This window comes from Anser cygnoides, chromosome 10 (assembly GCF_040182565.1).
Source record: "Anser cygnoides isolate HZ-2024a breed goose chromosome 10, Taihu_goose_T2T_genome, whole genome shotgun sequence".
Classification (NCBI taxonomy): Eukaryota; Metazoa; Chordata; class Aves; order Anseriformes; family Anatidae; genus Anser; species Anser cygnoides.
Genome location: NC_089882.1, coordinates 11,730,933 through 11,746,228, shown reverse-complemented (window position 1 = coordinate 11,746,228; position 15,296 = coordinate 11,730,933). Strand labels below are relative to the sequence as shown.

The 15,296-nt window shown below is 45.6% G+C and overlaps 1 protein-coding gene across 4 annotated transcripts in view; it reads right to left on the bottom strand.

The window, feature by feature from the left end:
• Positions 1 to 635: 635 nt before the first annotated feature.
• Positions 636 to 15,296, bottom strand: part of ARIH2 (ariadne RBR E3 ubiquitin protein ligase 2) — a 30,262-nt gene continuing 15,601 nt past the window's right edge. For 3 of the 4 annotated variants that reach the window (XM_067003226.1, XM_067003227.1, XM_013180297.3), the window contains 13 exons: positions 14,910 to 14,977; positions 13,150 to 13,213; positions 11,047 to 11,194; positions 10,204 to 10,325; positions 9,433 to 9,542; positions 8,255 to 8,372; positions 6,718 to 6,768; positions 6,601 to 6,622; positions 4,944 to 5,095; positions 3,727 to 3,870; positions 3,317 to 3,385; positions 2,471 to 2,554; positions 636 to 1,991 (listed from right to left, as the gene is read on the bottom strand). In XM_067003226.1, the coding sequence (XP_066859327.1) occupies positions 1,920 to 1,991; positions 2,471 to 2,554; positions 3,317 to 3,385; positions 3,727 to 3,870; positions 4,944 to 5,095; positions 6,601 to 6,622; positions 6,718 to 6,768; positions 8,255 to 8,372; positions 9,433 to 9,542; positions 10,204 to 10,325; positions 11,047 to 11,194; positions 13,150 to 13,213; positions 14,910 to 14,977 (1,224 nt within the window). In that variant the 3' untranslated portion in view covers positions 636 to 1,919. The remainder of the gene's footprint in view (positions 1,992 to 2,470; positions 2,555 to 3,316; positions 3,386 to 3,726; positions 3,871 to 4,943; positions 5,096 to 6,600; positions 6,623 to 6,717; positions 6,769 to 8,254; positions 8,373 to 9,432; positions 9,543 to 10,203; positions 10,326 to 11,046; positions 11,195 to 13,149; positions 13,214 to 14,909; positions 14,978 to 15,296) is intronic. The other variant, XM_067003228.1, reaches the window with a different exon arrangement.

Sequence of the window (15,296 nt, the reverse complement as noted above, 5' to 3'; positions counted from 1 at the left end):
TTCGCCGTGTTCCCCCCCCCCCGCCCCCGGTACCGGCGCTGCCGGCTCCTCGCGGCCGCCCCGCTGGGCCGCGTGCCTGGCGTGAGGGGAAGAGGGGCCTGCCCCCGTCAGCAGCGCCGGGGCGCCCCTGTTCCCTCACCGGGGAAGGGAGGGAGGCAGGAGAGCGCAGCGCTCTCCCTTTGAAAACCTCCGCTGGGAACAAGCAGCGGGCACAGGATTAGCTCCTAAGGCAGCTATTCCTCTGAGCAGCCCTCGTTTAAATCCACCCGCCCGATTATACGTGCTGCGAAAGCTTGCCTCACGTCTCGGGTACGTGAAAAGGGCCCCATATGCTGACACGCAGGAATTTAGCACCCCCAACCCCCAGGTTAACCTTTGTTGTTTTTACATAGCGTCACTTGACAGAGTACACATCAAAGGCAACATTTCCACACACAGCATGGAAGAGAACCCCCTTCTGTCCTCAACTCAGAGGCTCCAGCTCCACCTTACCGGCCGTGCACCCCCCGTTCCTGGTGCAGGTGACATACACACGCCTGTGAAACCTGAACACGGGGCCTGCTTCCTACAGCAAACAGGCAAGCATCAACATTTAAGCAACCTTTTTTTCCACGTTAACCCCTACCAAGATGAACTAGGTTTTCATATTTTTATTTTAGTGTATATTTTACATTAGAAAAAATGTTAATAGAAAAGCTCCACATGCTCCTAACAACCAATTTTCTGATAAGTCCTCACCAGTATTGATACTAATATACAAATAAATTAATTTTGCTAGTTAATTTCCTGCCTGGCTTGGTGCAGGCTCTGCACGAGCAGTGCACCTATGTTCAAGTGCCTGTCCACATTGCCAACAAGTGCCAGGAAGTGTGTTGTACATAATCGTTCCTCCTCATAGTGTCGCAGAGTTTTAGTTTCACCTTGATGAATGGGATCAAATTTTCTTAACCATGTTACCCAGCAGGCACAAGTATTCTTTACCAGGTTGCATGGATTGTTTCACCCTGAAAAAGCCCCAAGCTTTGATTAACAACTGTATGCTACTATTCCCTCATCACTCACTTTGGCAATACAACACCCTCCCCACAAAAACAAGGAAAGCAAGAAATCTACATGGAAGACCTAAAATTCATCAAATGCAGAATGTGACCTGGCTCAAGGCATATCCCCCCCTTGGTGACCTGCTCCCTCCCCTAAAATTCCTCTGTTTGCTTTTGTTTGAGCAGCAGGACTTTGCACAGCTGATTTACAAGAAAAGAGATGTCACATGTAATTGTACTAAATCTCAGCCACTGCTGGTACTGTCAGGTCAGACACAGCAGCAGCCACTCTTAACACCAGCTGCTCTCCTCATGCAATGCCAGTGCTACAATGTCCTGGCTAAAGGAGCATCAGGAAATATAGCCGAGTTATTTTGTAGCGTCCTTCGGTGCCAAGGAGGATTTCTGGGTCAGAGGAAGGGAGCAGAAGAGAGGGAAAAGCCCATTAAAATTTACCAGCAGATTAAGGAAAAACACTCCACTGCCAATTTATTTTTAAAAAGGGTTGTGTGTTATTCTAAGGTTTGTCTGTATAATTGTACAACCGTTGAAAATTACATAAATTGTAATGATCTAATACTATTAACAGCCATTCAGAGAAAAACTCCCTCCCCTTTTGAAACCATCAAGGGCAGGAGGGAAATGTCCCAGGAAATATGCCAATCTGAACTCTGGCCTCTAGCCTGGCAGAAACAGAAACAGAAAGATAAGAGAACAAACTGGACTAAGATGTGGTGTTTGCATGTGTCTGACTTGCAAGGGGAGGGGTGGCTTTGTCCTTGGCCGTGTTCTCCCAGAGGCAGTGCCTGCTTATCCTGGTGAAGCTGCCATCACTTCACTTGCTGCTCTCACCCCTGCACTTTGTCATTTCCTCCTGTCTTATGTGTCATGGAAGTCTTTCAGCAGGGTCCTTCGTCTCTGCTCCGCTATGTGCATCTGATTCTCTAAGTCCTGGTAAAACAAAAGGTAGAAACAGTTAGTGTGAATTCCCCAGAGGTAAGTACATTTCTTTTTAGGGACTCAGCTCATCTGATAAACACCAACCTTCACACTTCACGTGCGCTCTGGATCACAAGATTACAGATCCTGTTTCCTTTTGACATAGGCTGACTGCAGTTACCCAGCTCTTGCTCTGTCTAAAAAGCCAAGCACTTAAGGAATCTGCTCTTAACCAGAGGTCTACAGGCAGCTTCCTCCACACTTCTGCTGGTTCTGCTTCAGTTCTCCAGGACTCACTGCAGCCCTCCCTCCTCTCCCACAAAGCAGTGAGCATTCCATTTTTACAGCACCCACTGGCTAAAGGAAGAACGGCGAGATTCTGGGTCTAGTCTCTCAGCATCCTCCCTGAACTGCCTTAGCTCTCCTGCACAAGTGGTAAGCCTGACCATTACAAAATCTGGCCAGCAGGCTCAAGCAAGCAGAACACTCACCCCTCTGTCATAGCTGTCTGCTCGCTCCACCTTCCATGAGAGATTTTCAATTTCAGCTTCCAGCTGGGCCTGCTGGTATTCAAACTGCAAACAGCAAAATTAGAGACGGCAACAAGAAACTGGCTTAGTGGAGCAGCCTCATTCCACAAGCTATACTTGAGGAGCAAACAAATGTGTTCTGCTGACAGCTGTGCTGGCAGAGCAGGTTTGTGCCTCCTCCCGATCTGCCTTCATCTTCCAGGAGTTCCTTGGGTGAGCACTCCCCAACCTGCCTCACTCAAAATTAACCATGTCAGCCTAGAAACACTACAAGCCACAAATACCTACTAAGTCAGCTCACTCTGCCAATAAGTGGGTCAGGAAATGCTCCTGTGAGCAGCTCTGCAGGCAGAGCTGAGGGACTGCTAACCACTGCTGGGAGTAGGAACTTGTCCCACTGGCACAGTCAGCTCCGCAAGAACATCTGTGCACAGCCTGAGAGACTGCACATGATGCTACGGGAAGAGCTTGGATAATAGCCACAGCACTGGGACAGTCTTACCAAGGAACAAATGTACACTTGAAGCCTCAAAATATTTTGGATAAATTGCTTGTTAGTGAAAGTGCAGTGCTGCCCTGGGAAAACAACGTAACACATCGGAGGACTGAGCTGCGGGTCCACTCAAAGTGAGGAGAAAAGTTGCAAAACCATGTATGTTTGTCCTGTCCTTACCTCAAACTCAGGACTACTATTTCAGACACTCAAGTTCTGGAATTGAAGAGGGATGTCTGTCTATTCATTCATCCCAGCATGCTGCCAGCTACACCCCAAAAAGCTGTAAGCGAAAAAAGAGCAAAACATCTTACCAGTTTCTTTCTGGGACCAGACTCCATGTAGTAGGCATATGGATATGTGTACTGCAGGGTATAACGACACTGTGGGGGGCCAGAGGGGAAGAGAGAGAGAAAAGAAGGACAAGAGCTCAGACCTGGCACAGTCAGTTGTCTGCAGTCACTACAATGAGCTACCTTCTGACAAGGGTGACTGGACACTTGATGCTGGAACTTCCTACACCTTCCTTGGAAGGATCTGTACAGTTAAAGTGTAACTTTCCAGAGGTCACTTCCAGATAATTTTTGGCTAGTTCGTGGCCTAGAAAGGAGGTACTGTCCCACACATCCATAATCCCCAAATTCCCTTCCTCTCACTAGGTGTGAATTCAGCATTCTCGTGTGTAGATTCTCTTCTCTGCACCAAACAAGCCACACCTACCCACCTTTGCAAGGAGTTTTGCAGCATTTTGTAGGTATTGCCAGTCTATCCACGTTCCCAAGTTGTTCATAACTCTTTCCTGGATTTTTTCCTGGATTCGCTGGTACGTCTGTGCCTCCAGCTGCAAGCTTTTATTGTGATTCTCCCACTGCAAGCGGTGGGGAGAAGGGGAAAGAAAAAAACAGCATGAGACCAGAATACTTTTGCTGTAAAAGCACAAGCTCTAGCAAGCGGAAATCAAAGTGGGACAGGAGTCCAGCAAGGCAAAACATGCTGTGGGAAAGAACAGCAAGGCAGCGGCTCCAGTAGCAAGTAGCAGAGGCTGTGTGCAACAGACTGATGGCAGGAAAGAGCAGGGAGCAAACCCAGCTCCTCAGAACGGGAATGCCCTCTGGTTGCACAGTGACCTTGCATCTAACACAGTGGAGAGTAACAGCGATTCCCCTACTTAAATGATTTCTACAGAAAGGACAAGAGTTCAAATTAACATTTAACACGGGCTCAGTGAACTCTAACATCCACATGCACGCTGTAAGCATGGCCATTTCCCAGAGCCTGTTGGTCTAGAGAGCCAAGAATGAACACATTTATTTTATCATAGGACTTGGCTCATAGTATGAAGAATAAACTCATTTTAACGGGGAAAACAAGTGCACTGAAATGCAGCAGAATCGAACCTCTACCACATTCTCTTCTAGAGATGCTGTTCTAGAATTGCACCATATGTCCAGGTGCATTGAATCAGCTGTGGGGACAGAGGTGCTGTGACTGCAATTAAAAAAAATGTGATTATGTGACCCTTTAGGAAAGCTTTGCTACAGCCAATGGAGTTTTGAACATAACAGAATTTATTCTTTGTTTCTATAAAGACATACTGCAAGGAACTGAAGTTCCCCAATCCTGAAAGGAAATAATAGGAGCAATATCTACCTACTGCAGCAGCACCCAGCCTGCAGGAAAACAATATAGTGGCACAGGGGTAATACTGATTTTCTCTAGCACAGGGAAACACAGGAGCAAATGTGATTTGCTTTGGGGATGACATTAGTCATTCGGATGGGACTCACAGGGCGGGACTAAGTAAGAAAGAACAGGGCCTGAAAATTCAGCACAAATTCTCTTTGGGCAGTTTCTTGCACGGAGATTGCTGGCAATGACCTTTGCACCAGGCAGGGAGCATTAAAAGGCTACAGCAGCTCTGGCCAAAGAGATGTCTCCTACCCTCTCAAAATAGAACAAGTACTTCTTAAGGGCCTCCCTGGCCTGTGCTTGCTGACTCTGGTTTACAATATCAGGATTCTCTTTGTACCGACTGCATTCGTAGTACTCGCTGCCATGAGTCTTCCAGTCTCCCAGACACATCCAGCAGAAGTCTGCAGAAAACAGTGAAAAACCCACTGTGATGCACAGAAAAAAACCACATCTTTACGAGAGAAAAGCTTCAGGAGACACAACCCATCTGCTTTCAGCTATTTCTGCTAAGCCAAGAAACATACATTTTGTATCATCTTGCAAAACAGAACACACCAGTGAGCCAAAAATACCAGCCTGTCTCGAAGATTTTCACTGTACAGCCTCCTGTGCAATTATGGAAAGTAAACCCTGGAGTGCTGCATTCTGTACACCAAGACCCATGCACGGATCTTGTGCTCTGCACAGGCTGTCACTCCGGGTTAAAGAAGAGGCGGGCTGTGGTCTTATTTGTGAGATGCATCCTCCCCACTGCTGGCGTACTGCCCCATGCGAATCTCTGGCTGAATAAAATACGAACAATCAAATCCAAAAGGAAACTAACTCATGCAGAAGTCTGCCCTCAGCTCTCTCAAAGAGAGAACTACCTGGGTGACTTCAGGTATCAGTGGTTAATAACACTTCAAGTTAGGAGCCACTGAACTGGGAAGAAAGTGGAGGAAAGAGAGCAATAGCAAAACCCGTTTAACGGTTTCCTGATTTCAGAGCGAGGCTGTGAATGTTCTGCTAGAAAGGAAAAAAGATGGAGATTAAGTTGCTACAATAAGAATCACTTTTGTATCACGGATTACGAGAGACTGAAATTGCTATTTCCAGAGTTCACCAGCCTTCTCGAGTGCTAGTCACCATGGTACCTTTGCACTTGCTTGCTCACCCTTGTCACAGAGCTCCATCAAATCACATCCAGTGCTGCTGAGGACCCCAAAGCAAAGGAAATGAGAAAGGACAGCAATCTTTAATCATCATCCAAATAAGGTTCTGATATTATAATATTTCCTAGCAGCACACAACACAAAGGGCCTGAACACAAGCTATCTTGCTCCAAGGCAACAGAAATTAATTCTGCCACGAGAAGATCTGTGCAAGAACAGGCTGTCACTTTGTAGGAGCACACAATGGACCAAAGACAGTTTGGCTGCTAATTGCACAGGGGTGGACTAAGAAATCCAACAGATAATGTTATGCGGAACAGTTCACAACTCCTGCAGTTTCAGCTGGGCTGTGCCTCATTATTTCTATCAGCGAGCAGAAGGACTTAAGCTGATCTGAGTAAAAAGATCAGTTCTGCCAGTATTTTCAGCTGATGATAAATACATTTACATGGAAAGCATTTATTAAGATCATTTCCACTGTTAATATTACAGCAGAGATGAACACTTCTCTATTTATTGGACATGTCAGGGAGAGGGAGCCAAACTAGCGCTGAATCAGAACCCAGCTGAGATCATAGACAATGGGGAAAAAAGCTACCACGCAAGGCTGTAATTAAAACCCTGTTCACCTTTTACTAGGGGGGGAAAAAGAGAAAATTGGCCGGTGTTGACAGTTCACCTCTATAGTATAAAAAAGAGAAGAGAACATCCCTAACCCCCATTACTGAGAAAACTGTTTTCCAAATTCTACTTACCATGCTTGCATTTGGAGCATTGCTGTAAGAGAAGACAGGAGGCACTGGTTAGTGGGAAGTGGAAAAAAAATTCTGCTTAGAACAAGGAAGATCTGATGCGTTCAGGGAACTGCTCACCATGTGATTGCAGCCTCCATTCTTTTCAATACAGATATTGCACTTCGGACACTGGGGAAACAGAAGCATTTGTTAGACCCAACTCTGTCTCTAGCAGATTTCTGGAGAATGACAATGCTTGCATGATTATTCTACCCTGGCTTCCCCTCCCTCCCCCCTTTTTTTTTTTTTATATGCATAGGTGAAAATATTAATATATATACACTCTTACTCCACCAACTACTGGCAGCTCAATTTAAAAAGGAGGCAGAAAGCCAGGGATGTTACACAGCAGCATTGGACTGCTCAGCACTGGACTGCAGCAGAAAACAAGTTTGCTGCTGTTACTCCTTCTAAAACTGAAGGTTAGCATTTAGCTAACCTAGTTAACTAACCTTTAGTTAACTGAGTTAGCATTTAGCAGTTGCCCAGGTACAGGCACACGTGGCAGTAGCTTCCACAGCTACTTAGACAAGATAACCAGCTCTGTATCCTGCCTTCAACAGCCCCTAACAGATGACAACTTAGCTAGTAGAAGAGAATGTCTGACCACAGTGAGCTGCACACTTCTTTGCTCCATCAGCAGTCCACTGATGCCGTGAGGTACCAAGTTCAGGAACATTTTTTGGGTTGCATAGGTACAAAGAAGGAAGCGAGTTTTGTTGTTTTTTTATAAGTTTTAACAGCAGATAAAATGCGTGCCACGACAACGCTGAATATAACAGAACCTTATATTTACAAATGAGCACAGCAAATACAGTGCCATCACATGCTGACATCTCTCCAGAAAAAGAAAGGTATTTAGGGTCTCTGGTCTAAGTATGCACTTTCCTAACATAACTGAAGCTTGCACCTAATTAGCACTGTCACAACTGCTATCGGTTATGGTAAAATAAATGCCAGCCGACTAAGAACTATTTTGAATTCAGGCCACAAAATTCCCCAAAGAAACTTAAAGTTCCAGTCTACAGACAGTTAATCTAGCAGTTTGCCTACAACCTTTTAAGACAATTCTACAGATAGACTAGAGTGCACAATATGTAGTACTATTTCTTTTTCTTGAGTCTAAATCTACTAGCAGTATTTCACCATCTAAGTTACAGATTTCATCTAACACGCTTTTGTTTTCTTTGCCAAATCAGGACTATCTCCCTCACCTCGTTCACAGTACTCCACACAGGTGTTCAGGGTTAAACACCACCAGCATTTACTGACTCTGCACTTACTGCACCCTCTCTTTCCATTTGAAATATACCTTCACTGGTCATTTTGAAGCAGCCACAATTCTGCCTTTTGCCCATGGGAGGGCAGCACACCTGGCTGCCAAAGACATTCACACTAGGTCTGGAGTGAGGACCATGCTGCAGGAGGGCGGCTGGACCTCCTGCACAAAACATTCCCAGCACATTCAGCTGTGTTGTATCACTGTCCTTAGAAAGCTGTGAGAATTTACAGCCTGTGAAAAAGCAGCACATGATGCTAAGTATGTACACAATTGTAGCTTGCTTCCCAGGCAGGACTAGAGGACAAGGAAAAACACGCAGGTGCTTGGCCTTACATCTTTAGTGTGAGCACTGATGTAGTTGGCTGTTTCGGAGTCATCTGCACACTTGGTGAGCCATTTCCGGATGGTAGCACAGTCTGTAGGTGCGTGGTACATCTGCCGACACTTAAAGCTTAATAGAGGAAAAAAGAAAAAGACACGTCATATCAATTTCCAGGGAAGTTACTCAAGAACTGAGGTTTTCCTGATGACCAAAATCTGGGAGGCCAAGTGAGGGTAAGGGATACAAATGCACTCATGTATTACCAGAGTGCAAAGACCAAGGCTGAGGCGCTGCACAGTGAGAGCTCCAACAAACCACCACTCTCCTATGCAGAAACTGGCACCAGGATGAGAGTGAAGAGGCCTTCTCTGTCAAGAACGTGTCTGAGGGCTGACACATCCCTCCCTACCAACTCTACCTACGCCTGCTCTAACACGAGTGTAGAGGCCTGGAGCATACCAGTGGCTTTACAAGTAAAATAACTCCAGTGACAGATATCACGCTCCTGCATTAGCACAAACCGAACAGCCCCGGGTGAGCAAGGGCTGTTTGCACGGACATACCAGGGAGCTGGGGCTCTAAACCAGTTGTATCGTGCTCCACAGGCATTCTCAACAGCAGTGATTCTGGAGACCAATAGCAGAAGGCACTTCAGCAGCCCTACAAGCTACCTTTTTACTCTTGCCCCATTTATACCTGAGGCAGACAAGGAACATTAGTGTTCCTATTCAGCAGAAATTTATTCTCCTGCCAGCCTCGAAACACACCAGACACTCTGGGAATCAAAAACTTGTAATAAGCCTAAAAACACAATACCAGCAGATAGCTGCAAGGCCTCCACAGCCATTACCAGATTCTCTACCACTCACTATGACTGCAGCAAAATTTGTAACCTAGCCAACCAGCATATGAGAAAGGAAGATTTTTAACCCCTTTGTTACTCAAGCCCTGTGTTCCCTGACCGTCAGAACACCCAACTCCAAGGAGTTTAGGGAGCAAGGGGAAGGCTGACCACCTGCAGAAGTCAGACACCAAGTGTCCAATTACTCAAACTAACTCAAGTTACAAACAACTCTAGCAAAGCATTTGAGATGCTTTTTCACACGCTGAACCTGTTGGCAAGCAAACGGAGTAGCTCTGAGGACAGCATATAATTTCCCCATGATCTTTAACCTTTTCTGTTTCTTACCAGAAGACCTCATTGCAACGATTGCACTGCACTCGCCGGGCTTTTGGCTCCTGTACCTGTATGACCATAGGACAATCTGCACCAGGACACAGCTGCAGCTGATAATGGCTCTGTGAACATAGCAAGGTGATAAGATCAGCAACATATGCAGAAGATCAGCAACATTCCCCATCCTCATCTTATGCCCCAGAATGTACTCAGCTGCTTTCCTGTGGTGGCTATTTCCTCCCACTTACTGAAAAGAGGTGACACCACTCTTTCATACTGCTTCCTTGTTTCTTTACTTTTCCCAGTCTGTTCCCAGTAACCAGAACACTTTCTGCACATTTAACCTTAACCATGTATATCTTAATATCAATAAATCTCACATAAAACGTTATTGAGCAAACCAATCCAGTTGGTCCTTCACTAAGGTGAGGGACTTACTTTTCAGAGCCTAAAATAACTGTGGCAAGAGCAAGGAGGGCTTTAAAACTCAGACTTAAGTTTGAAGTTCTCAGCTGAAACACTCTGAGAATTCTACTTGAGAAAAAGAGCCAAGCACTAGCCAAGCAGTTACTGGGTGACCTTACAGCAGAATTTACTTTGGCAACCTGCTAGAGCATTTTGTCAGTGAGGCTGTACCACAGGAGCACCGACGTCATGTTTATGAGGGACAATTCTGCTGCAGTTACTGCATTTCTAATCAGAGATGCAAGGCACCTCAAACAAAATTTCTGCAAGTCATTGGTGAATTAATCCAGGGTATTTTAAGCCTGAAAAAGACAATACCTCCACATAGTCCCTGAAGAGGTAGCGCCTGTATTTGTCTTTCAGCTCTTCGCTAGGCAGCAATGGAAACACAAAGTCTTCTGGTGTCCGAAGTAGGCAGTCCTGAGCCATGCAGGAGACCCCTGAGAAAACAGCGTTTCAGAACAGTGCAATTTGTGCTAAAAGGAGCAGAGACAGAGATAGCATTCAACACAGTTTCCTAGGTGCCATCTGTTGTTGTGGCAAGAGGGACACAACTGTGAAACAGACCTAGCAAATCTATCAGGGCTGCTGAAAAGCTGAAGCCCAACTGTCTTCAGGGAAAGATGACAGGGCACAAATGTATCCAGGATCAGTAAGTGTTTCAACTGGGATTCACAAAGTCACACACTTGGAGCAGAAAATTGCATGTTACTGCCACACCAGAAGGAATGACAGGACACAAGAAGCGCAAAGCAACTCTGGCTACTACTGGCTTCTACCCAACACAAAGGGAACAGATGTTTGCATCCACGCTGATTCCCAGGGCAATGCAACAACACATCACCTGAGATGCAATCTCAAAAGGCAGAAGATTTGCAACTTTTAATTTGCTACAGTCACCCTGTTGAGATCACAAAGGGGAGGAGAGCAGCAAATGGATCTCTGGACTTGCAGGTTTTGTTAGGCGGGAGGAGAGCTCTCCAGGTGGTATGCCAGTGCCCACCAGGGATTCTGGTAAGACTGCTAGTTAAAGTTAGATTTGTCACAAGAACCCACCCCATTTTCTCATTACTGAGATATTTTAGAGCAATTCAGCCAGTCATCTGAAGAGCAGCCAACATGTAAAACACAGACCCACTACCATACCCAGCTCAAACTCACCAACTCCGACGCCATCCTTGACAAGCACTGTACAATGCTGCTCCCAGCAGCTGCGACAGAACTGGTGCTGACAAGCCAGAGAAAGCAAGTTCTCCTTCCGGACAAACTGCATGCACACTGCGCAGTGATGGGAGGAATGTACCATTGCCTGCGAAAGACAAATCAGCGTTATGGTGAAAGCATCCCAGCTCCCCTGGCGAATTCTCACCTCATCCACAGTCACTTTCATCACCTTCACTGGGACAATGGTCTCAGATGAGCTCCAAGCCAGAACAGGTTCCTAAGTGACTGGCGTGCTGGGGTGCTGCACTGCCCCAGCAGTCAGCCCTTCTCATGAACCTCTTCAACCTCATGGAGCACAACAGATGTCCAGTCACTGAACAGCTCCTGCCTCTTGTCTAGTGCTACCCAGAACTCACCGTTACTTTTCTAGTTCTTACTTTTTCCTTGTTTGAAAAGTGAGAAAAGAAATCTTTGTGTATGTCCTTTCCTGCATTTACTGATATTCTTTGTTAGCTGGGTCAGACTCGATCACTGTTCCACAGGCCATGACGAGCAGCTAGAGCTGGAAGCAGGCTTAGCAATGCTCTCTTCCTGGACAATGATTTTGGGTACCGTATTTGATATGCAAATGAAGGTACAGCACGTAGAGAGCTTATACAGAGAGAAAAGGTTGTTCACAGACCATCACAAAGGTCAGGGATCTTCTCACATCTCTTATTTTCTGCCTACGCTACATTTGGCAAAATAGGCTTCATCTCTCCAACTGAAAAGGATTAGAAGGTTTGTTTCAAGTCAGGCATAATTCTGCTATTGCTTCACCGGGAAGCCGTCTGGTCTCCCCGTGGGTAGTGCAGAACTAATCCCTAGACAACAGATCCAGCCTCTAACACATTTTGGCTCACCCTTGGGACCTGAAGAACTAAGTCTAGCACAGCATTTAGCAAAAGGGCGGCTCTACAAAGCTGTTAACAGGACTTTATGCTCCTATTTCCCTTTTCACAGAGAAGCCATATAATCACTTTTCACTGCTTAAACCTTTGCTACTCTTTGAGAAGCTCGTGCGAGGCAGACGTCAAGCTGCCATGCATAGCTCCGCATGCCAGAGACACGGAGAAGCAGCAGCATGAGTGCCCAGCCACATGACCAGTAGAGCTTGTTTTGTAGCATGACCACATGAAAAAGAAATAAAGCAACTTTGTTCTAAGCAGCCTCACTTACGGACAAAAACAAAATTCACCAACTCAGCAACTGCACAGATCAACTGCTCAACTCGAGCAGCAAGCACACTACCTAGAACTTTTGCAAGCCATCCCTCGGAGCTTTTCTCTGAGCTGTCCCACTGTAGCTTCTCCCTGTACGGTCAGTTGCTCTACAGTATGAGTGTATGTCCCAAAGAGTCCCCCCAAAATACCATCATTCTGCACTAGGAGCCGAAGCACAGAACAACTAGCCCTAGCACATGCAAAAAGACTGTACTGTACTGCTATCAAACCAAGTTTGTCAAGCCTTAAACTAACTTTTAGAGGAAAGAAAGTGTCCAAGAACACACGGAGCCCTGGCTGCAGAACACAAGCTGGGGGTTCAAATGTCATTACTGACTGGCTCAGCAGAAACACCACTGGGAGATTTGGCTTAAGCATCCCCGAGCAGAGCAGTGGAGCCAACTTAGCCATCTCAAGACAAAAGATGTATTCTAGCCACAGACAAGCACTGCTCACTCTGTGCAGCCAGAACTTCCCTTAGTGTCTTTTACAGAGCGAGCAGTATCAGAAGAGGTAGCCAGGCCCATGCACTCTGCTCCTGCCATTGTTTATCATCACTCCTGCCAAAAATAATAGCTTAATTTTCTTGAGACAAGTAATTCTTGAACACAACCTGCAAGACAACAAACAGCAAAGCTGCTGCTTACGTTAGACACTTCTTGAATGCAGTCTCATTTAAAAAGTAAACCCAGCACTTATTTAAGGTGTAGGACCTTAGGTCTGCAAAGAGTTAACATGGGACAGGCCCATTGGTAACGCACACCTCCGACAAGGTGGGTCGGAGGCAAGGGAAGAGACCAAAGGCAAGGGAAGACACCAAAATAGTCAGCATACTTACATGTTTCGATGAGGTGGGCTGTACTCGTGCTTCTACTAGCAATTGGGCAGCATTAGACTTGTGCCTGAAAAGGCAATTAAAGAACGATCAAATCCATTTCTGAATACATTTTGCATTGTTAAACTGGTCCTTCTCACCTGAATAAACAGCAGGCTCTCTGCAAATGGTAGTGGAGGTGTTGATGAGGAGCACGGAAGTGTGTGCTGTGTGAGGCACCCTCACAGGGTGACCTGAACTCTCATCACCACAACTTTATGATAGTTTCTTCAAAATGTTGATTAATATTTCCCTTCTATTCCTCAATAGATATTTTGCTACAAGTGCCCTCCCACCCCGAGAAATTTTTCTGAAGTGAAGATTTTTCTACCCACACTAATATTTTCACTCCTCGAGTAGTCAAACCATTGCCCATGACAACACACTCCAGTGAGGCTACTGCCTGCCTTCCATTCCTTTGTAAAATCAAGCTGTCCTGGTTAGGTCTCACTTTGGCTGCAGTCTACTACCTAGCTAAGTAGTTACTTTATGACAGATTATCACCCTTTAGGCATATGAAGCTGTCCATCAGCAGCCTTAGAATTAAACAGGTCTTGCTCTTTGTGATTTCCATTGCAGAGGAATGCTTGCATTGCCAATAATAAATCAGTGAATTCAGGAATAGAAAGCAGCGTCAGAGTTGGGACTAGGATCTAAATCTTCCCTCTCCACAAGCATTTTTAGGTGTGTTTAGGGATCTTTAATTTGATAATGCTACTTTATACCAAGACAGAGGTCTGAGGACCAGATCAGCTGGAGAAAACTTGCAAAGCCACAGCTTGAGAAGTAAACCCTTCCTTCCCCAGAGTTCCTCTTGTTTAAACCTTGTTAACCTGCAGAATCGCTCTGAGCTGCTGTGCAGGAATCTCACCCTCCACATTCCCCAGGGAAAAGCTTTCACAGGATGCATGGTAACCAACGAGCCAGTTACCAGAGATGCTGCGACAGTATCCATACGTGAGATGCGTCTCCCATACGTTCTCTGGATGAAGCTGCTGGCTAACAGGGCCAAAAATGGCATGGCAGAATGAGTCAGGCTGATGTGCTCTCTATTTTCAGACAATGTTCAGTTCTGAGCCAGTATTTTCTGGAGGGGCTGCCAGACAGCAGTGCCTCCTGACACACTTCCCGCATACATTTGGGCAGAGTCCGAAGCCTCCTTTTGAAATCAGCCAGAGGACTCACTGCAGTGTGACACTGTCAGAGCAACAAAGGGGCTGCACTTGTTAGTTCTCTCACACCATCGTCTGCTGCTCTCCAAATGCCAGTCAGCTTGGAAAAAACCTCACATTCAGAGGGAGCAAAAATCTCGAAGCAAACGTACTAAATTGTACATCAGCATTAGTTCAGTGTTTCTTTATGATTTATGGCTCATATGTTCCAAACAGAACATATGTTAACTTTATATTTGTTAAAATAAATATAGATGCAGCTCTCTCAATCTGCTATCTCATTGTTTAAGCTGTGTGCATCTCCAGGGTTCCCAGCGTGAAGATAATTCCTCAGACTGAAAGACATTTGCCGACACTCCCCTCTCCCTGTTTACAAATTCTTTACAGGCAATGCAGCCTCAACAAAACAGCATTTCTCCTCTGCTCCCTGGCACGGCAGTGCGGCCTGCTTTCAGGTCCAAAGACACTTGTCAAAAGACACTACAGGAGGACTCTTGCAAAGACAGGGGGAAAAGCACTGAGCACTGAAGAAATAAGATTAGTTACACTTACCTTTCCAAAATCTCTGAGATTTGCCAGTGGAAACTAACTAATACAAGTTTTGCAACAGCATGTGACACCTAGGTTAAAAAAAAAAAGAAAAAAAGTGAGGTATATTTTGAGGACACATCTCTGCTCAGGACTATGATGTTCTTATAAGACTAATAAATTGTACAAACCCAGTAAAACAGCTCAGTGATATCAAATTCCCATTAAACTAGTAGACATAATTTCACAGCCAGTATACCTGCAATATACGGGTTGGAATGAAGCATGGATGTACCAAATTAACTCAAATATTCATCACAACAGCACAGAGAAGAAGGAATAGGGAAATCAATGGATTAGTTTAAGTAATCCTGGAAGCCCAACATCGAGCCCTAACCGTGGGCACCCGTT